This window comes from Gymnogyps californianus, chromosome 3, assembly GCF_018139145.2.
Source record: "Gymnogyps californianus isolate 813 chromosome 3, ASM1813914v2, whole genome shotgun sequence".
NCBI classification, from domain to species: domain Eukaryota; kingdom Metazoa; phylum Chordata; class Aves; order Accipitriformes; family Cathartidae; genus Gymnogyps; species Gymnogyps californianus.
The window spans coordinates 36,891,337-36,919,315 of record NC_059473.1 but is presented as its reverse complement, the minus strand read 5'-3'; the positions used below and the strand labels follow the sequence as shown (position 1 = coordinate 36,919,315).

The window sequence follows — 27,979 nt, the reverse complement described above, 5'->3', positions numbered from 1 at the left end:
CGGTGGTCGGCGGTAGCGGAGCCCGGAAAAACGCGCTGTGGGCGTGAAGCCTGGCGCGGGTGCCCCGGGGGAGAGAGGGAGCGCCGGCCCGGCCCGGCCCGGGGTCCCTTGCGGTCCGCCGGGTTCACGTGTTTTCGTCCATCAGCCCCTTCAGCCTCCGGCCGCGTACCGAGCGCGGCAGGCCTGAGCGGCAAGGGTTTCTCCGTTTGAAAACGGGTTCTGCGTTTCAGGTGATCTGCAGAGAAATAAAATGCGTGATAAAGCGTACTGACGGTGTTCATAGGAAAGGGGTCGGAACAGGGCATGCGTGCTAAACATGGAGGAAGATGAAGAGGAAGACTACATGTCTGATTTATTTCTTAAGTAAGTAGATGGCTCTTTTTTTCCCCTCAAGTGATTGTAAACGTAAAAAAAAATAGTTACTATTTGCTGGAATTATTAACTCTTAGACAGGATGTAAGGCCAGGCTTGCCCATGGTGAGGCGGATGAAGGAAGCTATTCAGAAGGAAGAAAAGCAAAAAGAAGCCAATGAGAAGAACAGACAAAAGAGTATAAAAGAAGAAGAAAAAGAGAGACGTGACATGGTATTGAAAAGTGCATTGGGCAATGAGAACAAAGGCTTTGCTTTGCTCCAGAAGATGGGCTACAAGAGCGGCCAGGCCCTTGGCAAAAGCGGTAAGCTTGTCAGTGTCTGGAAGTGTATGCCTATATTCATAGAATCATAGAATCGTTTAGGCTGGAAAAGACCTTTAAGATCATCAAGTCCCACTGTTAACCTAGCACTGCCAAGTCCACCACTAAACCATGTCCCTAAGCACCACATCTACGTGTCTTTTAAATACGTTCAGGTGTACCTTTATGTTTTACAGACTGTAGCTGCTACTTCATTTGTAGACAGGGTCAATAAATGCCTCCCTGAGAGCCCTAGCGTTACTGAACTGTGAATGTGTTGTGGCAGAACAAAAGATGAGAGCAAATCTCTAAAAACTGAAATAAAAATGGTACAGGCTATCGAGAGATGCGAGGGAAGCAGCAGTACTTGCTGCTCAGTAAATGCACTTCCATATGTGCATGCCTACAGGAATTGCGTTAAGGATGTTTTGATGGTCTTGCAAAGCTGATAGTGTTAAAAAAAAAGTCAAGCCCTCCTATAGAATTTATAGTTGGATTCTGAAGAAGAAATGGTGCATGCTGGCCTACTCTTATGAAGCCTTAAAAGATGAAGTAAAATCAGTAAAACAAAGCATCAATAACTGCTGTGCTGGTTCAGCATGTCTCTAGCAGACAATTGGCAAATGAACTGGCCCAGACAGATTATTTTTATTCTTCATCTTTGTCAAGTTGTGAGATTCTAGAATGAAAAATGCTACAGAAGGCTGTAACAAAGTAGTCTTCATCCCAGGTATGTTATACCTGTCAAGTTAACACCATTTTCTTTCAGTTGGGTAGTATCCTGAAAAAAGTATATAGCAATCCAGCAGACAAACTAAAAAAGAGAGGGAGTTCCAGTTCAGCTGGGTCATTTGTAATGCACTAAATGTACATTGATTTGGGATTTCTCAACTTCCAAGCAACAAAATCACAAGAAAATGTACATATTTAATGGCAAAAGCAGCTTACCTACTTGAATATACTGCACAAATCATAGTTTGAGAAAAACCTGATTTCTTAAATTGACCTATTTTTTCCCTCACAGGAGAAGGCATTGTTGAACCTATTCCTCTGAACATAAAAACAGGTTTGTGATACTTCCTAATTTACTTAGTTGGGTATCAGAGCTTCTCAACTGCTTACATTCATCTTTTGAACTTACATAGGCAGAAGTGGACTTGGTCACGAGGAATTAAAAAAGCGAAAAGCTGAAGAAAAACTGGAGAACTATAGGCAAAAACTCCATATGAAAAAACAAGCAAATGAACAAGCTGCAGATCAGTTCAGGTAAAATGATATAACTGATATTCCAAGCAATGTCGAAACGGCGATTCGTTTTATGCTTTAAGTTTGGTTATTCTTTTAATGAGTTACTATTTGCGAATGTTTTGAATGAGAGGTAAGAGTTGAAATACAGAGTAATTCTTCCTCAGTTCTAAAGCAAAAGCAGATGAACACTGTAATGCTGAAAGTGGGTGCTGCATCATTTATTTTTGTAAATGTTAATAATGCAAACAATATACATAGTAACTTTTCTCAAGTCATTTGCAACTTTTTAAATCAGAGAACCATGTCATCTTTTTTAATATAAAATCCACAGATAATCCTGAGCAATGTTGCTACAATCATTTTAAAAAACAAATTTAAATTTGTTTTGGTTTTGTTGTTTTTATTTTCTCCTGATTTGCTTGTTACAAAGTGGAGAAGGAAAGCCTAGGGAAGGCTGTATCTTTTGCAGATGTTTAGTGAACCACTTTTTTTGTGTCTTACGAAAACCTGATGAAGAAACAGTGTTCAGTGTAGTGTGATCAAAAAAGCACTGTCTTGAAGGTATAATTCCCAAGAAATACATGTGTGTTCCCACAGAAACAATGTCAGAAGGACTTCTTAACTTCAATGTTGTCCTGGCCTGAGAGAATTAGTAGGGCTAGAATCTTAGATTTTCTATTTTAGAAAAGCTACTGACTATGATGCATCTGACTTTGTCTACCTGCTTATTTTAGCTATCTACTTTTTCTTAACAGAGTAAGATTCAAAAACAAACAAGAAGAACGTAAGATGGAAGGGGACCTCCGAAAAAGCCAGAGGGCCTGCCAGCAATTAGATATGCAAAAAGTGAGACCTATATTTTTGGGGGGTTGGAAGGAAGGCTTATAGGTTAGAGATACAGGCTACAAACAAAGTAGTGATTCAGTTCTTGGAAGTTCTCTAAAATTGTGGGATAACTAGCCTGAAGTCTTGATGTTTGGCAACACTTCACTCCTCTTAAAATATTTCAAAGTATATGTTTGCACCATTAAGATGCCTGAAAGCGTACACCAACCTCGTGGCAACTTAGCTGAGGACCCATGTTAATTTGCGTCATCAGAGCTTACCTGTTTTTGCTCCTGCATTCTTGTGGCTGCTTTTGAGCTGTTTGCATATCTTTCAGTAGCCAATGACAGGCTGTCCTAAATGATGGTGCTGTTTGCCTCAAGTGAGGGACCAACATCATCACAGAATGGTTGATGTTGGAAGGGACTCTGGAGATCGTCTAGTCCAACCCTCCTGCTCAAGCAGGTTCACCTAAAGCAGGTTGTCCAGGACGATGTCCAGACAGCTCTTGAGTATCTCTAAGGATGGGGATCATCATTGAGGGAATCAGCCGATTCACTAAAGAAGCATTTAAACAAAAAACCCATAACAAAGTACCTTCCACCTGCAAGGAATAACATGGGTAGTAACAGTGAACTACTATAAATTTTTGCCACTTGAAAACTTCCAAGTATTTTTCTTTTCTCTATTAACCTGTTAGAGGTTAATACCGCCCCACAAGTTCTGCTGAGATTGTTTGATACTCCTTAGTCTGCTTCAGACAAAGTCAGCTGAATTAGCTTAGATCATCTTTGTTGACTCTTCTTCCTTTAACTTCACCTGAGGTGAATTAGGAAGCACTGTGTAATCTCTTGATAAAATAACTTGGGGCAGCATGTCTTCAACTGATAAAAAAGGCTATCTGTTCACAGCCTTGGTGTGAGATTATGTTGCTGTGTAGCCTTACACATACTGAACATAGATGGAATAGAACTTAATGTTAGCATACATTTACTTGTTTTTTAAAAAGTGAATAATCCTTCTTGTGGACCGCTGTACTTAGTTTCCCACTACAGCTTTAGTAATTCTTAGTTATACTATACAGGAAAGTTTTAAAACCTAACTTCTCACCTATTAGAAATTGTTTTTATCCAGCATCTTACAAGAAAACCTACAAAGGCAGATAATTTTCATTTAAATCCTTCATTATTTAAGGATATTGATGTTCCCAAGGAGACCTGGTATTGGCTAGAACCTGAAGAGGAAGACAAAAAGGATGAGGAAGACAAGGAAGATGAATGCACAAGCTCAGACTTAAGTGTAAGCTCTGCAACTAAATTAATGGCTTGATTCAGAATTAAATTTAATATTCCTTTAAAAAGTATGTATGTATACATACATATATGTATAAAGGATATATGTATACATGTCATTTTCCAAGCTGTAGTGAATGGCCTCTTTGCAATCTTAGAGCAGTGATTTTTATAGCAGTTACACGATAAAATATAAAACATGAAACTACTGATTTATTGCTCACCTGTTTTGAAGCTGATCTTTGGAAAAAGTAGCCTAGAAATTAAGCTCTAAACATTTTTGTGTCTTAGCCAAGATACGCAAGATCCCGTATTTGATCAAAGTTATTTGCTTTTGAGTTTTAATTTTGGATGCCTCATCTCATGTCGTAGGCTGAATTTTAGAATCACTAAGTAATTTCTGAAAATGCTTCACAGATTATCTCAAGATGGACCCTGGAAATTCACATTTTTTGCGAACTAGATTACACAGGTGTTGTTAGCCTTATGTGTTTGATTTGCAGAGATTAGGTGTGAAAAATTCCACCAAAAATATCATATACTTGAAATAAGGTAGCTAGGTAATATTTTTAGCTCTGTCTTCAATGCAGGTTTCTTAGCTGGAAAGAAGGATGAGCAAACAACAGCCATGAACTTCCCAGAGATCATTAATTCCTGTGCTGTATGCTACAAATTTGGGAAACTTCATGCCTTACTGAGCTACAGTATTGTGTAGCTTTTCCATAGCAAAAGGTTAAACAGTGTATTTTAGCAAAGCTAGTAGCTCAAACTGTTCTATGTCACATGTGTCCCAGATCATTGCATACCTGTACATATCTCTAGGTATCAGAAAAGCTGCACATCCTGACTGCCTATTTGAGAGAACACCACTTTTATTGCATTTGGTGTGGAACAACCTATGAAGGTGAGAGTAAACCTGTCTTGTAAATGTTTTACTTTGCTTATGCAGCTAGACTCAAATAGTACAATATATCCTTTATGTTTCTCTTACTGCAGTCTTTTAAATCTACATAGCAAATCTTCCTTCCAGGCTGCTGGTTTTTGCCCAAAGCTTTGTACATTTTGATTATAAGCCAGTTTTTAGGTGTTTACATGCACACACAAAAAAACCCGAACAACACAGCCAACCATACTGGCATTTATTTGAATTGGTATTCATACTAATTTTGTTTTGAGAAAACAAAATTCAGGTATTAAAACTAGTACCATAAAAAGATGCAAAAGCTTGCAGGTGTTTCTGAAACAGTTAGAACACTATCCAGTTTCACTGTACCAAAGAGGGTAGAATTTGTGTTCACTGCTTTAAAACAAGTTTGGAATTAATAACTTGCAAACCTTCTTGAATTCTATTTAATCTGCTTTACATGGATTCTTCAAATAATTCTAGCAACTTCCCCCACTTCCCGCCCCCCCCGAGCTGGAATTACTCACTTTTTCTCTGTTTGTCCTGTAGACTCTGAAGATTTATCTTCAAACTGCCCTGGAGACAGTGCTGCAGATCATGACTAAAGCTTTTCTAAAGGAAGGAGTCCTAGCTAAGTATGTATAGTTCATAATGTCTTTTAGAAGGTTCGGAGGTGTGCCATACTGAAGAATTCACGCCAAAGTATGCAGAAGAATAGTTATGTTGACAGGTTAAACTCACATTTCTGAAGCATCTTAGGGATTTTCTGCTTGATGCACAATTTAATAGGAATTAAAACTTTGCATTTATAATTGAACTACCATAATTGAGAGGCAGGTTAAGCCTTCCACAGTCTTTGGTTATGCCCTGCCCAACTGAACAAGATCAGCTGATAATAAAATTAAAGTTTGAGTAAGGGAATAAATATTGCCTAGTTACTCTGTTGTGTTAAACAGGGTTTTTTTAATCTTTACTGAGATGACTAAACATTAGACTTTTTTTTTCCGTACTATCTTATTATTTGAACCAATATTCCGTTGTATGTAAAGGTGCATATTTTGCATAACTAAATAGTACCAGATCATGTTGTTGGGTTTTTTTAATAAAAAATACATTTTAATAGACCTTTTATTTTTAGGGAACAGCAGTTGCTACTGTAAACAGTCTCTAATAGAAAGGTAATGCTGAAGTATACAAATACTACGAAAAAAAAGTATCAAAAACTACTGGGACAAGCTCAATATTACTTAACAGTAAGAAGGTAATGGGATTGTGGGTGCTCTGTCCAAGAACTGTAAAGGATATTCAGCCAAAGTTTGTCACATATCCATTTTTGTATTATAAGAGTAGTTTTATGGGTAAAAGGGAAGAGGAAGTGGAACTAGTGGTATTTTGTCTGTGTCGGGATATCATTTCTCCCAGATCTTGACCACTGCAAAGAAATACTGATTAGTCCAGAATATTAAAATGTTCTGTGTATCCCAGCCAGGGGTCAGGTTAGGAAAGCTAAAGCCCTGATAGAATTAAATCTGGCCAGGGATGTCAAGGACAACAAGAAAAGCTTCTATAGGTACGCTGGTGATAAAAGGAGGACTAGGCAAAATGTGGTCCCTCTCCAGAAGGAAATGGGAGACCTGGTTACCCAGCACATGTAGAAGGCTGCGGTACTCAGTGACTTTTTTGCCTCAGTCTTCACTGGCAAGTACTCCAGCCACGCCGCCCAAGTCGCAGAAGGCAAAGGTAGGGACTGGGAGAATGAAGAACCGCCCACTGTAGGAGAAGATTGGGTTTGAGACCATCTAAGGAACCTGAAGGTGCACAAGTCCATGGGACCTGGTGAGATGCATCTGCGGGTGCTGAGGGAACTGGTGGATGAGGTGGCTAAGCCACTATCCATCATATTTCAGAAGTCGTGGCAGTCGGGGAAGTTCCCACTGACTGGAAAAGGGAAGACATGACCCCCCATTTTTAAAAAGGGAAAAAGGAAGACCCGGGGAACTACAGGCTAGTCAGTCTCACCTCTGTGCCTGGCAAGATCATGAAGCGGATCCTCCTGGAAACTATGCTAAGGCACATGGAAAATAAGGAAGCAATTGGTGACAGCCAACATGGCTTCACTAAGGGCAAAGCGTGCCTGACAAATTTGTGGCCTTCTACGATGGTGTTACAGCGCTGGTGGATAAGGGAAGAGCAACAGCCATCATCTACCTGGACTTGTGCAAAGCATTTGACACTGTCCTGCACGACATCCTTGTCTCTAAATTGGAGAGCCATGGATTTGATGGATGGACCACTCGGTGGATAAGGAATTGGCTGGATGGTCACACTCAAAGAGTTGCGGTCAACGGATCCATGTCCAAGTGGAGAGCAGTGACAAGTGGCGTTCCTCAGGGATCAGTATTGGGAGCGGCGCTGTTTCACATCTTTGTCGGTGACATGGACAGTGGGACTGAGTGCACCCTCAGCGAGTTTGCCAATGACACCAAGCTGTGTGCTGCGCTCGACACGCTGGAGGGAAGGGATGCCATCCAGAGGGACCTTGACAGGCTTGAGAACTGGGCCCATGCAAACCTCATGAAGTTCAACAAGGCCAAGTGCAAGGTCCTGCACATGGGTCGGCCAATCCCAAGCACAAATACAGGCTGGCAACGAGTGGATTGAGAGCAGCCCTGCAGAGGAGGACTTGGGGTATTAGTGGATGAAAAACTGAATATGAGCCAGCAATGTGCACTCGCAGCCCAGAAGGCCAACCATATCCTGGGCTGCATCAAAAGAAGTGTGGCCAGCAGGTCGAGGGAGTTGATTCTCCCCTCTACTCTGCTCTCGTGAGACCCCACCTGGAGTACTGTGTTCAGCTCTGGCGCCTCCAGCATGGGAAAGACATGGACCTGTTGGAGCAAGTCCAGGGAAGGGCCACGAAGATGATCAGGGGGCTGGAGCACCTCTCCTATGAAGACAAGCTGAGAGACTTGGGCTTGTTCAGCCTGCAGAAGAGAAGGCTCTGGGAAGACCTTACAGCAGCCTTCCAGTACCTAATGGGGGCCTACAAGAAAGCTGGAGAGGGACTTTTTACAAGGGCATGTAGTGACAGGACAAAGAGTAGTGGCTTTAAACTCAAAGAGGGTAGATTTAGACTAGATGTAAGGAAGAAGTTCTTCACTGTGAGGGTGGTGAGGCACCGGAACAGGTTGCCCAGAGAGGCTGTGGATGCCCCATCCGTGCAAGTGTTCAAGGCCAGGTTGGATGGGGATTTGAGCAACCTGGTCTAGAGGAAGGTGTCCCTGCCCGTGGCAGGGGGTTGGAACTAGATGATCTTTAAGGTCCCTTCCAACCCAAACCATTCTCTGATTCTGTGATAATAGATGCAGCACATGTTAAGATCATGCATACAGGGCTTTGCCACAGGCCAGTTAGCACCACAACAACTTAAATCTTCTAGGAGACAAGGACTAGGTTCCTGTACTTATTGTACAATATAGTTCAGCTCATCCATAACCTGTGTTTCCAGGTAAAAATCGCAAGTGATCGCTTGCAGAAATACGCTGTCCTGGTCTGCAGCTGATGGGCGTGAATGGTGATGTAACCCTTCTGGCTGATGAGTTCCTCAATGGCAGGAAGGCAAAACACCAAGGAAAAGACATACCCTAAGTCCTGCTGTTGCTTCTGACATTTACTGTTATTTCATCAGTTTCAACAGACATCAAACTCTGGATTTAAACACAGTCTGAAAGCCTTTCAAAAGGGCATTTACCGAGTATGAGTTTTAAGTGAGTTGTTTTTATCAGACTTGAAAAACTCAAGTATTTCAGATGCAGAGTATCTTCCTGAAGAGTCTCTTGAAAGCATCTTTTTGATTATGGGTGCCTGCAAAAAGAAATTAAATGTCAATAAATTATTTTTTATGAGTAAATAAACTAACTGAAATAATGTATTAAGATCCCATACCTTTGTTGGAAATTGGTTGGTGAAGCTCTCTGGAAGTTGACCTGCTCTAACATCATGCCATACCTGAAATTCACAAGAGAACAGTTTCAGTGTGTTTTCATTGATTATATTTTGCATCTCACTTTACGACCCGTCTAATTTACTGAAGTAATTAGGAAAATACAAATCTACAAAAAAGGTAAGGCTTCAAAAAGAAAGTAACTGTAAACAGTTGAAAGTTTTTTCCATTTAGTTGTACTTTGTTTTGTTTTTTATGGTCTCTTCATCAGCTGTTGTCCCTTTTTAAGCTTAAAAGTTTCACACTCTACAATGATGCGTTTGTTTCAGCAATCCTCTCTATTTCAGAACCATTATCATTCTTTCCTTAATTTAGAAGTAGTGGTTTTATATCCTCTTAGCACATTTAAAAAAAAAAAAAAAGGCAAGATGACTAAATTTCCTAGTTTGGCTGTTACTATTTGCAAGCCAAGCAGGTGTGCTTCCTCCCTTTTACCTTGACATAGAAATAAGTGTGTGGTACTGAACACTGCAGAAAATGCTATGTGGAGTTCAAAGCAACTAACATACAGAGGATTTCTAATTATATGCTTTCAGAAACTGTTTCTGGGTAACAACTGTTTTTTCCACATGATGTAGTTTTCTGGGTAAACAGAGCAGTCCACATCATTCACTTTGCTGTTAACGAGTGTAATGTGTGCCTGAAGAAGATGACAGTCATATTCTCACACACTTGGCTATGCATCCTGCGTCATTAGCTAGTCTTATGGATGCTATAGCCTGGCTTAGCATGCCCTTATAACCAGTATCCAGTAAAACAACAGCTCCCATGAACTTCAAGCTTTTTCCCTACTCTCCAGCAGTAGCTTTAGGCCTGTGACCCTACCTGCTGGTGATCATCAGTTGAACCAGTTACTCAGCTCATAATCATCAACTTCGCTTTTGCATGATGTTCTTTCAGCAGGGCTTGCCAGCACCATACAACAGAGTTTATCATGCCCCATTAAGTGAAATTATTTTCTAAGCTGATGGAGCAGCTGAAGACCATCCTAGACCCATCCACATGACTTCCCCACCTGTCTACAGACACAAGATTTTTATGCTTTAAGGAAACAAGACTAAATGATTGGTCTTGCCCTTTTGACTGTAAACACCGTGGGACTGTGGACACATTTGCACAGTCAGCTGTGAGCAGGAACAAGATGTCTTAGAAAATACTACAAGGTAGCTAAACAGAGCCAAGTTGAACCTGCGAGGTGAGCAGACACATTGTTATGGTATGGTTTTCTCATATTGGCAAAAGGACCAAACTAACAGTGCTCAAGAGCTTCTGGGTCCAACCATGTACATATATCTTAAAATTACTTTAGACAAGATACTCAGCAGCTACATCGCTGTCCTACAAATATGGAAGTTTGAGCATATGAGCCGTTACACTAATCAGGTGCAAAGTACCAAGAAAAAGCAGAGACACATAAAAGATACCTTTTCAAAAAAAGCTTAAGTAACACTGGTTTTCTTTTTAAAGTAACATCGTTTTCAATTAAAGCTACATATTCCAAATCACTTTTGTTTTCATTTTGGAAAACTGCAAGTGTTTTGGCTTGATAGAAACTTTGTTCTTGCTCCACTGTGCAGTGAATATGAGAGCGTGGCAGAGACAAAACTCTCCCATTCATAATTTTTATTTTCTAAAATTAGAAAAATACTTCAAATACTCTGATCAAAGAAAACGATTTATCAGAAACTTGAAATCTTTTTTGCTAGACATTGTTCTTCAGCATGCTTAGGCTTTAATGTGTATGTCAGTAGGACATAAGTGAAATAAAACCAGTAGTATTTCTTTACTTCAGTTACTACATTTCAGCCGAGGTGTGAGGACTTACGGGCCTTACAGAAAAGAATAGAGGGGAAAGTGTAAGTGGAGACAGTACTCTAGGTTTACAGATTCCTTCTAGCATGCAATCAGCATGCGATACCAGCAGCAAGGCAAAACAATGACAGACTTGTTTTTGTTAAAGATTACCTACCTTAATTTTCTCATGACCACTGAATGCCGAAAGAATTTCAAACCAAATTAATCCCAGTGCATAAATATCTACTTCCTTTCCATATGTGTCCCCGAACTACAAAGATTAGAACAAGAACAATATAGGCATCAAATCCAACTGGACAGCACTTATTGAAGCAAAATTTGAAGTTAGTAGAAATTACCACCCCAAGGCTACAGGACTGGCCCTACTTGATCTTATCAGTCGTTAACCCTTTCTGCTACAGACCTGTTAAATAGTGACTTATGTCACATTAAACACACTGAAATTAAGACTTCTACAGACCTATACAGATAAGGCATGTCAATATCTCTCTGTCACAAATAATGAAAAAAACAGAAGGACTCAAATGCCACAGTTAACAGAGGTCCTAAATTCAAACTGAAATACATAGCTGGCAGCCTGCTTTTGCAAGAGCATTCCTTACAGCATGCAGTGTCAGACCCTGTAGGTTACCACAGCGAAATAAAATCACCACACTTGTAGACAGCTTTCTGCAGAATACGGTTATCCTCATATACAATCATACCAGTGAACTTTAGGCAACTTGGTTTAGTACTGGGATTGGTATTGAGAACATCCAATGCTGAGTTTATAATGCAAATCTAGTTACAGAGACACTAATATAGCAGGATAATTACCTGTTCTGGTGCCATATATGATTTTGTTCCTCTGTTCTCAGTCAGAGTCCCATATGCCACAGAAGTCACAAGACCGAAGTCGCCTATTTTTATTTTATCTTCATGTGATATGAATATATTCTGAGGCTATATATTTAAAAAAAAACAAAAAAGCACCATATGACCAAGGTTCATCATCAAGCATAATCAGCCACAGAAGTGCTCCCCATAAAATTTGATAATTGTTCACAGAAATTAGCATTAAGAAACTGATGGGGTGAGAAACAGAAAAAAGTTCAATTAATTTTTAAAAACACAAACTAAATTTAAAGTAGTACATGCCACAGTATGTGGCATTCTTTTTCCACTAGCTCAGTCATAACTGTATCATGCTTTAGTGCTCTTCAGATACATTGTGCATATAACATTTCTTATCCAGAAGTGCTTTTTAGTCTTCAATCCTAGCCCTGGGATTTGATAGACTGGGGCAAAGCAATTGGGCTCACATAGAATTCCACTCAAATCATAGTTTCTCCTAGGCACAGCAAGATTATCTATACTAAGTCAATTGCAGAGTTAGGGCTTACTACAGGCATCTTACAGCATCACTTTTAAGTTTCCATTGAACTTCCCATTTTTAAATTCAACAAAGTCATAAGCAACTAAAAATAGAGTTCTATATGCAAGTTTCCCAAAGAAGATAGATAAACTACATTTCTGACTGTTATTAAAACCAAATAGCTTCATGCTGTCTTTTACTCAAAGAAGCTCAACTGGTCTGTAAGGCTAAGAGAGATCTAATATTTATCAGGAAGAGATCTTTGTGTCAAGAATGCCCAATGCAGTTCTTCTGTTCAAGTCTGACCATGTCCACACACATTTAATACAGTACCTATACCTGGCTACACTATTTGAAGATTCCGTTCATACCAGGCACAAATGGGATTCATCTCAGCTTGAACCTATTCTGCAGCTTTGATTCTGGGATTTGGAGATCTCAGATGGCCAAGCATCTAAGTTGACAGCAGATCAAAGTGGGGAGAAAAGTTCCTAAATTCAAATGCAGACAAGTTAGCAAGAGGACTTGGAAACAGGTTATAGCCAGATGCCATGGATAAGGGACTGGGGCAGCAGATTCATAGGAATAGGGAAAAGTAGGAGATTGAGCTGAGATGAAAATAAAGTAGGACTGAAGGAGCAAGAAAATACAAAGCACAGAGTAGGAAGAGCTAAGAATTAATGGGTGAGGAGAGAAGGCACCTATTAGGCCTCTTTTTCGCAGGCATCTAGAGAAAATAATGAGTGTATACTTGTGGTTCGTTCCAGTATTGTAGCAATAAGCCTGATAGAAAAGCTCTAGAAGATATGAAGATTCTACTAGTGGGCAGTGAACATGATCTGGAACTACACTGTGAATGCAAAATGCGAAAGATTTCAATCTCTGGCTCAAGAAGTCCATAAATTTCAGGTTACTGGAAGTCTTGAGAGGAAGGGAATATGCATCAAGGACAGCATCACTGTATCATCTCTCAGCTCTAATACTCTCCAGGTGTTTGGAATTAGCCACTATACGAGGAGAACAGCATCCTAGATCAGCATTTAATGTGACCCACTACAGCCATTTTTAGGTAGGAACACGACCACATTAATGACTTCTTCACAGAGTGATTTAAAACTCTGCAAGCAACATTATAGCTGGCATATGAAGCCCTGAAGGCTTGCAACTCTGTCCTTTATAATCTTTATATTGAAATAAAGTCTTTTTATGATTGTGCACTTGCAGAGACTGAAATTCTATGCAAAAAAATAGCATTCGAATATTTGTATGCATACGTGACACGAGAGCAACTAGAGTATGTTGTTATCAAACACAGCATGTATTAGGATAGATAAACTATCCCTTTACAATACAGCAAGAGCAAACTTCCTAGACTCAACTTTTCACTTTAATTATTTTATCAAGTAAAGTTAGTATTTCTTTTTCCAGTAGGCAGTCTTGTGACCCAGTAACACATAATACAGTGAAAATGCCTGTTAACTGATGACTACTGATTTTTTGAACTACTGCACTCTGAGATCCTCCAGTTTACTTTCTGATTTTAGGATGAAGTCCAGCCAGTTGCTGAAAAAAATTTCATCACTAGCAATATCAGAAGAGGCACACTACTAGGGTACATAATAGACTAAACAAAGACTAGAACAATTTAACATTTTCTGAAATTCCAGTAAGTACTATTTTGATCTAATTTTTTTTTTAATTACCTATCCTACTTACCTTGAGGTCTCGATGAATTAACCCTTCAGAATGAATATATTTCACTCCCTTCAGTATTTGTAAAAATTTGTTTTGTGCCATCTCATGGTACTTTCGGTCTCGTCTGTTCTTTTCAATCCAGTTTTCCAATGGCCCTTGTTCACACAATTCCATTTGGATGAAAAGACAGATCATTTCTTTGTTTGACTTCTGCCTGCAAAAGAAAATTATATACCGTATTGAAATTGATGGCTTGGGAGGAACTGTATCTTGCCAATGATTCTCAGGTTCCTCTTCTTTAAAAAACCTTTTTGTTAATTATTATTATTTTCGGATTTCCACAAAACAAAGTCTGCAAGTCCCTTGATTTTAAAAAAGATCCTAGACCAATTTGTACTAGCTATAAATAAATAGAACTGCAAACCAAAGAATCCCTGCTCAGTTGCTACATACTCCTGGAATATTCCTAATGTTTTGCTTGCTTCCTTGTTCACACTGAAAGTTTTCTGAGTGCCCAAATTCTGCTCCCCTCGTATCTAGAGGCATGTCCTATACAGGAAGAAATAGCACTGTCCTTGGCTCCCATCTTGCCCTCTAGGAACTGCTGGAAGTCCCTGGCAAGTATTCTCTATTCTGCTCAACAAACACAGCATTAGCCTTCCTCTCCTACCCAGCATGATCACGTTCTTTCAAACTCTGTCCCTTCAAGAAGGTAGCGCGGTGACCATCTTTGACATCAGTCTGCGAGTTAGAGAAACCCTTCTGAGAGCTGGAAATCTAGATGAAATATATTCACCCACCTGACAGCCTCACACTTTCCAGAAGAGTTCCCTCACTATCAGTCCACAGGATAGGCTGAGGCTGGAGATGGTGAGGGGAAGGACAATATGAAGAGCAGGAGGCACCACTTTTTCCTACTTGCACTGTGTGATCTGAGTGCCCTGGATAAAGCCACCTGAGGCACTGAAAGAACAAGCATTAAGTGGCTCGGGACTCTCTAAAGCCTTGAGGTCAGGGCACTAAGTGGAATTCCAGGCTAGGATCTCAGCTTTGAGGACTTTTTTCCTGTCTTTTACCCAATAACTGTTCAATATAAAATGCATACGTGATATTGAGACTCCAGCGTATTAATGGTTGGGGTTTGACATGAGACTTTTCCTCCCCAATTTTATTCCTCATTTACTGAGCACACTGGACAGATATCATGCCAACCATAATTTTGAATCCATTAATATTTTTTGGCTCTAGGTAAGTGTGGCAACCTATCTAAAGGATATGAATTTACAGCTAGTGAAAAAAGCTTACCACAGAAGCTTTGAGAAGTTAATAACCTAACTCACGAGTAAAACTCACCACTGTCTTCCCAGAAGTCTTGGTGTTGAAGGACTACCTCTAAATGAAAGAGCATTTCATTTTGTATTTCTGTTCTCAACAACTAAAACTGTTTCAGGCATCATGGTTAAAATGCTAACTTAGAGAAATAATTAAATCTATGGGAGCTACTGGCTGACCAGTACTTATTAAAAAATGAAACTTCCAATCAGGAATTTGGCAGCCAACTGCCAGACAATTTTTTAGTTTCTGTTGTTAATTCTAGCCCCAAATTTTGAGTTCTGCATTCTTACACTGCTCTATAGATTCAGCAAGTTCTGTATATTAAGAGAGAGGAGAAAGATAGAATTACATAATGTATCTTATTCATCAAGGAGAAGAAGATATGAATATACTTAATTATATACTACCTGCTGCTGAAAAGTACTGTGCCTTTTTTCCTAACAGTAACTATGTAGGTATGTGTACGCATTTATATTTGCATAATGATTTATAACCAATCATCAGCCTTTCTTTTTACAACACAAAATTCACTATGGCAAAAAAGTTTGTGAGTGCAAACTACTATCTTGTAGTTACCTTGAGTCTGGATAAGTTACATAGTCATACCCTTTCCAGCTACAGTAATACCGCACTATGTTTTCGTGGTCAAGTCTTGCAAGTTCTTTTACTTCACGCTTTACATTCCTATTTGCAGGGGAAAAAAAACAACAACAACAACAACAAAAAAAAAAACCAAAAAAACCCAAATGGCATTTCCCTGTAAAAATTTAATACTAAGTTCAATAAAAGACATGATATCAAGTAGGAGTATACAGATAGTTTTACATTAATTTAGAAAAAGAACGTAATATTCTCCTTCATACAGGTTCACAATTGTAGTTACAAATTCTGTGGATTTTCTTTCATCTGCTCAGTTACTCAAAGTGCAAAAATGTTTTAACCATATTAGAAATGAAAGCCCCACTCAAAAAAAAGCCAAAAAAGGAGATAGCTGCAATGCGTAATTACATTAGGTAGCCAAACACAGTGTAGCAAACACCCATGTTTTCTTTTCACCTCTATGAAGTTTCTTTACATATACAGAAGTCAGTGTAAATACTCATGAAGAACTATTACTGAATTTGGCCTGCACTTGTTGTTGTAACATTGCCTAGTGAAGTAAGTTCAAACCCATCAGCAGACCAGCAGTCTTTTATTTGAAGAATCAGTAGAATGTTTTTTAGTATAGTTCTCAGGATTGCAATACAAATGAAAATAACATATGTTTGTGAAGAACACAAGAATTTGAAGGGCAGTTACACAATGGAAGGGCAAGTATCTCCAACAACTTGAAACTTTTTTAATAGATTACCTAAAAGAAATTCAAGTTTTTCAGCTGCTGATAAAATACTTCACTAGGTACTGGTTACAGAAAATGACTTTAAAAAAAAAAATTAAGATCATCATTCTCTGTTGAGATTTATAAAGGACAAGTAACAGTGTGAGAATAATGACTACATGGGTCATATATAAAGCATTTTCCAATTACAAACCACAAAATGTATTACTTTCCTTTTTCTCTATTTTCCCTAATTATAGTCGTTATGCATTACTGATATGTAAATTTTCCATGTAACCTGTCAAAAGTAACAGGGCTGCTTTCAATGTTTTATTAATCAGTGAGTTTTCTTCAAATACTTTTTGCAATATTAATAACCAGAGCACTGGTTGTTCAGGGAAAGTAGAACTTAACAAATCTACTTTTTTACAGCTGCATCTGAAATTATTCCAGTGCATGCAAAAATTAACAAAGTTGCATGCCATTTTCAGCTTCACTTAGAAATAAATAAAACAGTTTACCAGAAAGAATGGACAATAATGAAAATTGCTTAAATGCTCCTAGGATTATTAAAGAGACAAAAGAAAGTACTAAAATCTTGATTAAGGTTGTCCTAAAATAAAAAACAGAAGTAAATATACAGTACGTACTTTGTGAAGCGAACTCGTTTGACTGCATAGGTTCTCTCATCAAGCTTTGCTGTTGCTTTGAAAACATTCCCAAAACCACCTTCACCAATAGGCTCTATATTTTTAAAACTCTCAAGGAATCTTAAAAAAAAACCAGACATATAACTTATGTATACTTAACATTAAATTTACAAGATATAAAAATGATCCTGACAGATCTAATACATCTGCTGAAATATACAGGTCTAAATCATAGTCTTGAAGATTAAAAAAACCAAGGGAAACTGACCCTTGAAATCATGTAGGGTAATTACCGTCACATCTTCACACAAGTGAATTTTGGCTGTAAGCATTAAATATCATTGCATGTCAGTTGCTATACTATATTTGAAATTTCCAGAAGAAAAAATAATATCTCAAATACCAATTTTCTTTGAAAGTTCTTTTTACAGCATTTTTTTCCCACATTCTATTATAAATAAACAAACAGATCTAGACCACTACATACTGTAACTGCCATACAGATCTTATTAAAAAAAAAAAAAAAAATCCTTCTTACCTTTTATTCACAGTGTATGGACTTTCATTCTCCTCACTGGTATTTGTGTCCAAATCTGGCAAACTTTCATCTGAATCTGACATCTTTTTTTTCTCTTCCTTGTTTCTTGCATTATCAAAATTAGCTGCCAATTTTCTTTAATAAGGATAAAAGCAAAACTTATAATGAGCCGTTTTTGTAATGTGTGACAAGAGAAAAGAAACATACCTCCCAACAGTGGCATTTCTTTGCTAGATATAGAAACACTAAAGTGGTCTGCAATATAGTTTATGGGAGATAGCAACCTAGAAATAAACACGTACCTTTTGGCTTTCAGGGCAGAACTTTGTGCATCTCTCTACATGAAAAAGAGAAAAAAACTAACTGAGATATCCTGAATATATTCACTATACTTAGTTTAAAACGTGTCTGAGAATGTATCTAGGAATTGTCTATAAATGTGTTCATACCTTATATAAACAATGTAATAAGAATGAAGCCATATCTGAGCTTAAAATTTTTCACATATGCTATGTATGACATCATCATTCTTCCCACAGAAAAATATGAGCTTAGTTTGATCCCCTTTCTTAGGAGTACTGCCCATTTGGTCAACAGTACATAAATTGGGTCCACAGTACAGAAGTAAATGACTAACGGTTAACAGTAAGAAAGCACTGAATATTCTTAGGAAAAATGCACATGTTTTCTAGTGATTAGTGGATAAAAGAACAAGCTGATGCTACACTCTGACAAGAAGCTTGCTCTATTCAGGGTCTAAAATGTAATTACGAGGAAGACCATTTTCATACTATACCGGAGAAGGTGAAGGCTTTTCACATACTGCCATGTCTTTCATTTTTTCTACCAATTTCGCAGATGAGTCTTCAAAGCAAATGCAGCTGTTATTGAAAAATAATAGACTAGTTTTAGGTGAAAGTAACACAATCATAAATAAAATGATTGCCACAAGAAAAAAAGAAGCATAAAAAATACATAGGTTTTAAAAGCAAAACCTGAAAAAGCAGTAACAATCATGACTGATTTAAACTACAGAACTTTATGCTGGAAAGCTAATAAAACAACAACATTTTGTAATATACTCCTCTATTTCTATGATATGGTATCATGATATCTAGATGTCTATATGATATATATTCTATTATATCCTTTAATTAAATAGGTTAACTACAGATATTTATTTCAAGGCAGTACAGCCACTTCTAGCATTGTACATATCAGCTTGCTTTACAAAGAACATAAAAGAAGTGGTAGTGGCACTACAGTCAAATTAACTGCTGGACACAAAAGGCTTGACCTAGGGTTCCCAAATCACAAACTTTAAGCATGTGCATTTTCTTTCGCTAAGCAAATTTTCCCTTTGCTGGAAATGAAGATTTATGGAGAATGAAAAAGGAAAAAAAAAAAAAAACAGAGAAGAAAGCAGAATGTGGAGCACAGGAAAGTACCGAAATTGAATTATACTGAGTTCACAAGAGTGTCACAATAGGAAAATGAGTGTTAAAAATGGCATGAAATAATGCTACTGAATGAGGTAGGTTATTCCATTTACATCACAGTAAAAATGCTTCTGAAAGAACTACTCATGGCAAAATATAAATAAATCAGAAAGCTCTAAAATTATTATAAGCTAACCCGTAAGGACTCAAATAAAACTGCACAAGTACAACAAATTTTGCGCTGAAGTCTAAGAAATATAAGCTCAAATTAAATGGCTTTACACTGCAATAAAGAAACTATGACAGATTTTATTTAGAACTAGATCACATGACCCTCTAAGATTAGTAAATACATGTTGTTATCACATTATCAGTGAACCCAGCTTACTCCGAGTCAGACTGCGTTGGCACTCGAGAGGAATTACTATGTTCGCTAAATGTAGAATTGCTGTTAGATTTTTCACTTCCCACCTGAAAAAAGAAAAAAGAAGAATGGTTAACAAAACTGTGTAAAAAAAAATCCTTAGGGCAAAAGATGCCGTTCAAAGAGGGGAGAGGGAAGATTACAAGGTCCTAAGTGGAAGTTGCTAACTGCACTGAATATTCAAAGCCCTGCAGAAGAAACGGATCTGCCTAACTTCCACCCAGCGGAGTGAAACACAGGGCCCTGTCACAGTGAGCATTTTCCCACTCATATTGAGACTATATAGACACATTTGCAGAAGTAGAGTCTGGGATCTATTAAAAATCAGGATAAGAGTAACAGTTATTAATAGCAAATGTTTGCATTTTTTACTGCATATGCAATTGTCTGGGTGGAAAACGAGATATATGTAGGCTTTGGTATATGTAATCAGCAGAACTGAAAATCTGAGTCTGTACAAAAAGACATTCAATGTCTTCAGTGTGAAAACCCTGCAAAACCAGGATTACTAAATCGGGGTCGACTGAAAAAACTAATCCTAAACACTTAGTAGAGGTTCTTCCCCTTTTCCCCCTCCCCCATGTCATAAGAGCATAAATGTAACATTAAAAGCAACACCTACAATTGTTACAGACCATAACCTGACAAAAAGTAAAAAAAACTTAAGGGCTTATGTTTCAATTATAGCCAACAAACAAAACCCTTTTTTTTTAATTCAGGAGTACTGGGCCTTTACTGCTTTTTGCTAGTTACATTTTGTTTGTTACACAGACATCGCTGGGAATTAATAAAAATTAAAAGCAAACCAAAACAACCCACCCTAAATTTAGAATAATTGCTACAGAGGTTCTGCTTGAGGTAGTAAATTTCAAACTTTGATGAAAATGCAAAGACCCATGAGCTCGCAACACAGGAAAATATTAAGGAAGGATCCTAGAGCTATAATAGGCCATTAATTACATGGGTAACTTAACAACAATAAAGAAGCATTTAAAATTCACAGTAACCAGCCAAATCATGAAAAAAGTACTTAAAGTAAAAAAGATTTCTTTCCTCCCCCATACTGCCTTCCTTCCCTTTAAACTACACTTCATTTAAGTTAGTTCATATGTACTGTTCTGTGCATTTCAGAAGTGGGTTTGGATCACTGTTAGAATTCTGATAATTTTTTGCACATATGGAAATATTATCGCCAACATGAAGACACCAGCTCTGCTCTCCAGAGGACGGTGTTAGCAATTGCTTCACTAGACTCTGCCTTGGAACACTACAGAAGGCAAGTCCTGTTGATTCTCACTCCTGCTTTTGCCTTTCTCACATTTCACAATAGATTTTTGATTCAACAGAAGGCAGTAAGAGATTTATGTTCATAGCCAGTCAGCTCGACAACACTTCACACAGGAGACAACCAGTATATTAGAGGAGTCAGGATTCAGAAATTTTTAATATATGTGCATCCTTGAATGACAACATATCAGACCATATTCTGAAATACACAGAGAATATCAACTGTGAGATTTTTTTAATCCAGCAATTGAATATAGAAACACAACATGAATTTTACCAACAGAATCCTGTAGCCCAACCAACCCACCAAAATATGGGCTGTTTCCCTCTTAAGTGGAATCCAAGGAATATGCTTTTAAATACAATGAGGAAATCTTTTCAAACTGTTCAAAGATTAAAGATACAAGAATTAAACTTCTGTCTTAAGGCTAAATATAGCACATACTGTTAGAACGCCTTGCTCCTTCAGCTTCTCAAACGCTTGTTTTGCAGCAGCTTGTTCTGCAGCAGCTAGAGACGTTCCAGTGCCACTTCCATACATAAAACCACTAATTGTACAGTTACAAGAAAACCTGTAAAATACAACAGGGAATAAAGTCTTATATCCCATATGACAAGTCTTAATTTAATGATTTTAAACACTACAGTCAATTGACATTATAGAATGGAAATCTGAAATATAAATCTTCAGGACAGTATTTCCAATACACATTTAATCTAATTAATAATGGTAGATAACTAATTTGACATACCTTCAAGATAACCAATTTTTGGAGAGTGAATATTTAGCATTTTTTAAGGTTGAACTCCTCAAAGCATCATATCATATGCACCCACAATCACAAATTATCTGCAGTTTAGGTTTTAAAATGGGTAATTTTGCAGGGGAAGAGAGGAGGAGTTTTCTAGCAGACATCGTCAAGAGAATTAAAATATGTAGATATTCTTTATCATCCCTCAGCTGTAATTAATTGGAACGTTTCAACAACTCACTGACTGGAATACATACAGAAGGAGACACAAACAGGCTCTCCTTGGCACTTGGTTCCTAGGGGTCTCCAAAATACATGCCGAGAGGTCCACAAAGGTACCAGAGCTACAAGCAAGATAACTGACAATTTGTCAACACTGACTACCATTTTATCATCATGCCACCTCTTCTCCCAGCTAAACAAACTCAGTCCTCTCGGCCTCTCCTCCTATGCCGTATCTTCCTACACCTTAATGGCCCTCCACTGGATTCTCTCCAGACTACCTCCAAATTTTTTTTGTAGTTCTAAAGATACATCTAACACTACTCAGGGTAACTAACAGTAGTGTTAGTAAACACAAAGAAGTATTAAAAGCAAGTACGAAGACAAAGTACATCTTACATGGGAGCATGGGCGTCTCCAGTAAATTTTTTGTTAGGATAATCAACTATTTGCAATGTCCTTTGTGAATACGTATTTAGTAGGCTGACATAGTCGCTGTCTGGCACAGGTAATAAGGCCATTCGAGTTGTCATTAATTCTGCAGCTTGCATATTTGAAGGACTCTCTGGCTATAAAACAAACAAAATATGTAACTTAAAAACTTCAGCTTAATAAATAGATTAACAGTGCACAAGATCTAATATAGCTGCAAGGTTTGTCAGCATTTCAAAATATTTTTAAGAAATCCCAAATTTGCATTAACGGAGTCCCTTGTGGCAAAGGACAGCCACCCCAACCCAGAATTATTACATTTTTAATTTCCAAAGAAATGTAAATCCAGTTTTCCAAGTATTGCACCAATGTCTTTAACAACCTATCACCATGTGTCCTCCCACCTCTTTTAAGAAAAGACAGGGAACGAGCTGTGAAATGTCTCATAAAAAAAAAAAGCAACTGCTGCCTTCTGAATTTTCTCACAGCCTGACCAGAGCCAAGAAAAGGGATGGCAGCAGGGTGCTGCTGATGCTGCCATTAGCAAGGGCTGCAAATGCTCCTGTGCATGTACAAGAGGGGAAAGAAGGACTTTTCAGCTGTCTCATGATTAGGCAGCATTAATAATATATTAGCAAACATGCAGCAGTTGTGTTAAAGTAATGATGGTGACACAATAAAAAGCATATGGAAACATTTGACTCAGAAGGTGCTAAGAAGCATTCAGAGTCAAAAAGAAAAATAAAGAATGGCTACCACAAAACATGGGGCAGAAAACAGAAGAGCAAAATTCAAACCTAAACTAAATCAAGGAAGGACAAAGAGGATAGAATCAACTATACAGTAAAGAATATAACGACAAGGAAACAAAGATAAATCAGATCAAGTGAAAGTAAGCAATTTTATGAGCAGAGTGGCAACAGACGCACTGAATGATGCCCTGCAAATGTTTTGAAGACATTAAATTACTGAACAGTTGTCAAGAGGAAAAAGGAACACTGTCTACTCTGGATATACCAAGGCAGCTTAACAAAGCCAAATACATTTCCTCATCCTCCTAAAACAGCAGAGGAAGAAACACCTTCGATATTACATACCAACCCTGTAGTAGAACAATAGGGAAAACAGTACAATGGTAAAAAGTAGAAAAGCACTGAATAAGACAGAACAAAGACAACCTAAATAAATAATTAGAAACTCTTCCAAATTAAAGAAAACAACAATATTTTACTGGCTACTTTTAGAGATTCATCTTCAACCTTTACTAGCAAAAAAACAAACAAACAAAAAAAATCCTACTCACCTGTTTCTCAATCATTTCCCACGATTTTTTTGCTGCTACTGCTTTTGCGTCCTTCTTATTTTTACCAGTGCCTGTACCATATTCTACATCATTTATTTTAACCACAACTGTGAACCTGCAATGAAGGAAACTTTCTAAAACATTGTTACATTTTGTCTCATATATACTTAATAACTTTCTCAGATTCAACTTTCTTTTTATTATCTACAAAGCACTATAAGTTAACTGTGGAGGTATTTAAGTATTCATGTGTTTTTATTATATCTAACTCCTGATTATCATAATTCTTTAGTAGAAATGTTTTTTAAATGTTTCCTCCCTAGTCACAAATGCATGTACTTTATTAGTTCTAACAGTATTTTTAAATGCTTAACTGCTTTTTAAAAGCAAAATTATTTAAATTTTTAAAAGCAAAAGAATGCATAAGGTCAGCATTGTTACAGGCAAGGTTGTGAAGCCCTAGCACCAGGACACATCTCAGCACTGCAAAACCATATGGAGAGGAAAGATTAGCTAATCTTGATTTCATGGATCCAGACATGACTTTACACTCACGTTCGATACACCGCTACATACACTATTTAGTAAGTGCAAAAAAGGTGTCTGGTGCTTCATGAGACATGAATTTAAAGGTGGGCCCAAAAACCAAACAAAAAAACCCAGTCCTGCCCTTCCACACTCAACCACTGATCCCTTCCCCCTCCATTGCACAACTGTGCACACACTGCTTCCCATACAGCAGCTCCGTGAGTGAGTCGGAACAGGGAACTGACGCAGCTCAGGACTGACTGTACTGGGTCTGGCTGGGATGGAGTTAACTTTCTTCATAGCAGCTGGTATGGTGCTATGTTGTGGACTTGGGACTAAAACAGTGTTGATAACACAACAATGTTTTACCTATTGCTGAGCAGCGTTTGCACAGCATCAAAGCCTTTTCTTTTTGCCCACTCTGGCCTCCCAGCAAGCAGGCTGGGGGTGTGTGAGTAGTCGGGAAGGGACACAGCCAGGGCAGCTGGCCAGAGCAATATTTCATGCCATACGGCATCACGCTCAGCAATAAAAGCTGGGGGAAGAAGGAGGAAGAGGGGACATTTGGGGTTATAATGTTTGTCTTCCCAAGTAACCATTATGCATGATGAAGCCCTGCTTTCCTGGAAATGGCTAAACGTCTGCCTGCCAATGGGAAGTAGTGAATGAATTCCTTATTTTGCTTTGGTTGCACACACAGCTTTGCTTCACTTATTAAACTGCCTTTATCTCGATCCACAAGTTTTTCTCCCTTTCACCCTTCCGATTCTCTCCCCCATCCCACTGGGGGGAAGCGAGTGGCTGGCTGGCTGGCGGCTGCGCTGCCGCCTGGGGTCAGCCCCCCACAGTGACCTAATAACGAATTGTTGGTTTTCAGCCAAATCAGTTCTTACCCAGATCCGACCTGTCCTGCAGCTGCAAAATCCCTAATGTTTCTGCTACTGCCTTTGCACAAAAAGCAACAGAAGAGAAAACAACAACTAGATTTCTGCTTTTGACAGCAGCACAGACTTGCGTCATGTTAAAGTGACCATTAACCTCAGGGTACGTCTGTACTTCAGACTGCAGCAGAGCACACAGATACACAAGCTCACAGTCAACAAGATAGATTCACACAAAGAAACAGTCTAGGTATAACACCATGAGTTTCTCTGTGGGACAATTTGTCTCAAATACTGGAATGACTTCAGGAATTCACTTTTTTCATGATTCCAACTTCACTCTCCACTTCCCTTTAATGAAATGTTTGGGTGGAAAACAATGCAGATGCAGAATAGTGCTTGCAGTCATTGTGTAAGCAAGCCTTAAGGAGAGCTCTTAAGGAGGTAAACAGTAGGACAAGGCACACTACAGTGTGCCACATACTCTACACATAGGAAACAGCATATGAAAAAAAAAAAAAGCGTGAAAGAAAGATCGTTCTTCAGGAAAGGGTTTGTTAGCCAACCCATATCTAGGCACTGAATACTACACACATTCAGCTATGACTTCACATCCAAAATTCATCATTTTATTTAAGCATCCTGAGGAAATCTGCAGTCTGAGTCTCAATGACCCATGAGTTAATTATCCGAGTTGAGGATTATCTGAATGAGTGTTACATGAGTTGGTCCCAAATGTACAGTCACACGTATCCACCATGGAGCCCAAGTTAATAAGCACTGCCTAGACTTGACAGGTTTAGGCAGGGCTGGCCTGGTTGCCCACACACTACGTTCCCAGCACAAGAAAGCTCGCAGCCACACAGGACTCAGCCAGCCTGGGCTCTCTCAACCTTCTTACATTGCATTCAGCACTGACTCTGCCAGACATTGCAGTGGAAGCAGCTACAGCACCAAAACCAGGACAGGACAGGAGGAGGTGACAGGAGGTGTCTCTGCATCATGCCTCAGACAACTGCAGGAGGACTTCTGAGATGGGACGCAGCATAGAAGAGTTAGGGAGCCAGCTCAGGACCAGCAGTGGCCAATGCATCCCGTTAGCAGGCAGAGCACTGGGAAAGAACACCACAAGGGCACCAAAGGACGTTTACAGCACTCATCACTGTAGCCAGACACTGTACGTTGTACTCCTTGGAACAGCCCAAGTTATCCAGGGTTTTCCTAGATACCACTGTCACACCTCACATGACTTACAGATACAAAAGAATGGGTTGAATTATATTTGTGAATGTAGCAGAGCACACAGAAAAAAATGAAAAAGCACAATAAATGGGATGAGTAAATTTGAAATCTGTGTAAATTCTGTTAGTCCTATGCCATCACTTTTGAAGCATGAAGATGTAGCTGTGTGACCACAGCTGTGGCCATTACTGCGATAAGGGTTACTTTTTTGAATTACATGAGCCACATGAGGAAAAAATTAAGATAACTGATTAACATTTGAGACCCAGATAATACTTATTAATTTATTCTGGGACTACGGTCAGGTCTAAGAGTAAGTCAGCACAGACAGTGCTGGCTGGCAACATGGAAAACACTAAAAGAAACATACTAATTATTAGCATAAGGCTTGTCTTCATGCAAACTAGCAAAAATTTTAAAAAAATCACAGAAGTAAACATCATAGATCTCGAGTATCTATGATCTCTGGCAAGGGAAAAAAATTACCAAAACACCATATTTGTGTTAAAAAATAAAACATATTCCATCACCTGTAATTGTCTTTAAAAGTAAAAGCAAAACAGCTTAAGCAAAAGACCCTCTCTTGTAACAGATGTTCAAAAATTAACTACACATAAAACATGTTGGTACCCAATCAATTAATACACACCCAACCTTTATGGTTAGAAATTAACAACATAAGTCACAAGTAATTTCCACACTTTGTAAAGGTAAATAAAAATCAAAGCACTTAAGTCAGCACAGATCATAAACTGAAATACTTGGTGCAACCCACCCCACCTCCTGAGAGATTCCATGGCAGATGCATAACATACTTACAGTATAGTTACCAGTAACAGGTGCATTGCTGTTGCTTCCCAAAAAAGGGCCATGAACTCTGAAATAAGTTTTCTCCTCAAACTCTATCACATGAAATCCTCCCCACCCACCTACCACTCAATTTATGGTCTCAACCAGACTTCCTGCCACATATACACTTTCAGCAAATTAACTTTTGTGATTGCAAGCTTTACCCAGTTTGTTCATTGCAGGAAGAGTCCTGATGTTTATTGAAATGCATAGTGAACTTACTCAGGATCATGAGATGGGCCGGTCATCCTGACGTTGGCATAAACCAGTGTAAGTTTGTGCTTCTGACAGTAATTGTTGATCTTCTCCATACACTCACGTTCCATTTTGACACAATCTCAGAAAGGTTCTGCAAAGCAACACTCAAAGATAGGTCTGTGCCTCCAGGCACAGTATAGAGACAGCCCCTAATCCTGGCAGATCACTGCTGTGATATAAAATAGAAAACTGGTGCCAGTAACATAAAGTTCACGGAAAACTAATTCTAATTTCTAATCCAAGTGGTCGACCTGCAACTGTTTTTGAAGACTCATTGCTTGGAATAAGAGATTTAGAAAGCAGAATAGAGAATTTAGTGAAGATTTCTTAGCCAATTTCTTGGCAGGAAAAGGCTGAATCATTCACCGAATCGGGGGGGGGGGGGGGGGGGGAATCAGTAACGTCTCTCCAGACAGAATTAGAATCTATTCCTTCAGAGGGGAACCAAGAGGCATTTTAACATATCCTTTCAAACCGCGATGACTGTCAGGCTCAGTGACGCCTACCGAAGATGAATCCAGGCTCCCGGCCGCGGAGCAGCCGGCGGGCAGCCGCTGAGCGCCGCGGGCGGGCAGCGCCGCTTAAGCCGGGGTGCGGGCGGCCTGCCTCGGCGGGACCGGACGGATCCCCTGCCCTCCCCGCTCCTCCGCCCCGCCGTTACCTCCGAGCCGCGGCAGACGCCCCAGGACCCCGCCAGGAGCTCCAGCAGCAC

General features: G+C 38.9%; 2 protein-coding genes across 3 annotated transcripts; one reads left to right on the top strand and one right to left on the bottom strand.

Annotated features, from left to right (window-relative positions):
• Positions 1 to 8,873, top strand: GPATCH11 (G-patch domain containing 11). Of its 2 annotated transcripts, none has more exons than XM_050895196.1 (9): positions 1 to 363; positions 450 to 673; positions 1,698 to 1,739; positions 1,819 to 1,939; positions 2,677 to 2,767; positions 3,941 to 4,045; positions 4,861 to 4,942; positions 5,492 to 5,577; positions 8,451 to 8,873. In XM_050895196.1, exons 1-8 carry the CDS (start codon positions 317 to 319, stop codon positions 5,545 to 5,547), a joined length of 768 nt encoding a protein of 255 aa, XP_050751153.1. In that variant the 5' UTR covers positions 1 to 316; the 3' UTR covers positions 5,548 to 5,577; positions 8,451 to 8,873. The 2 variants fall into 2 exon arrangements, with proteins under 2 accessions (XP_050751153.1, XP_050751152.1); XM_050895195.1 differs by having other exon boundaries at positions 5 to 363; positions 450 to 676.
• Positions 8,690 to 27,979, bottom strand: EIF2AK2 (eukaryotic translation initiation factor 2 alpha kinase 2). The gene is made up of 16 exons (XM_050895194.1): positions 27,929 to 27,979; positions 27,232 to 27,358; positions 23,510 to 23,624; positions 22,174 to 22,343; positions 21,246 to 21,372; positions 19,478 to 19,560; positions 18,447 to 18,531; positions 17,953 to 17,987; positions 17,651 to 17,785; positions 17,113 to 17,232; positions 15,721 to 15,828; positions 13,831 to 14,023; positions 11,577 to 11,702; positions 10,915 to 11,010; positions 8,888 to 8,950; positions 8,690 to 8,806 (listed from the first exon to the last, which is right to left on the bottom strand). Exons 2-16 carry the CDS (start codon positions 27,333 to 27,335, stop codon positions 8,690 to 8,692), a joined length of 1,677 nt encoding a protein of 558 aa, XP_050751151.1. The 5' UTR covers positions 27,336 to 27,358; positions 27,929 to 27,979.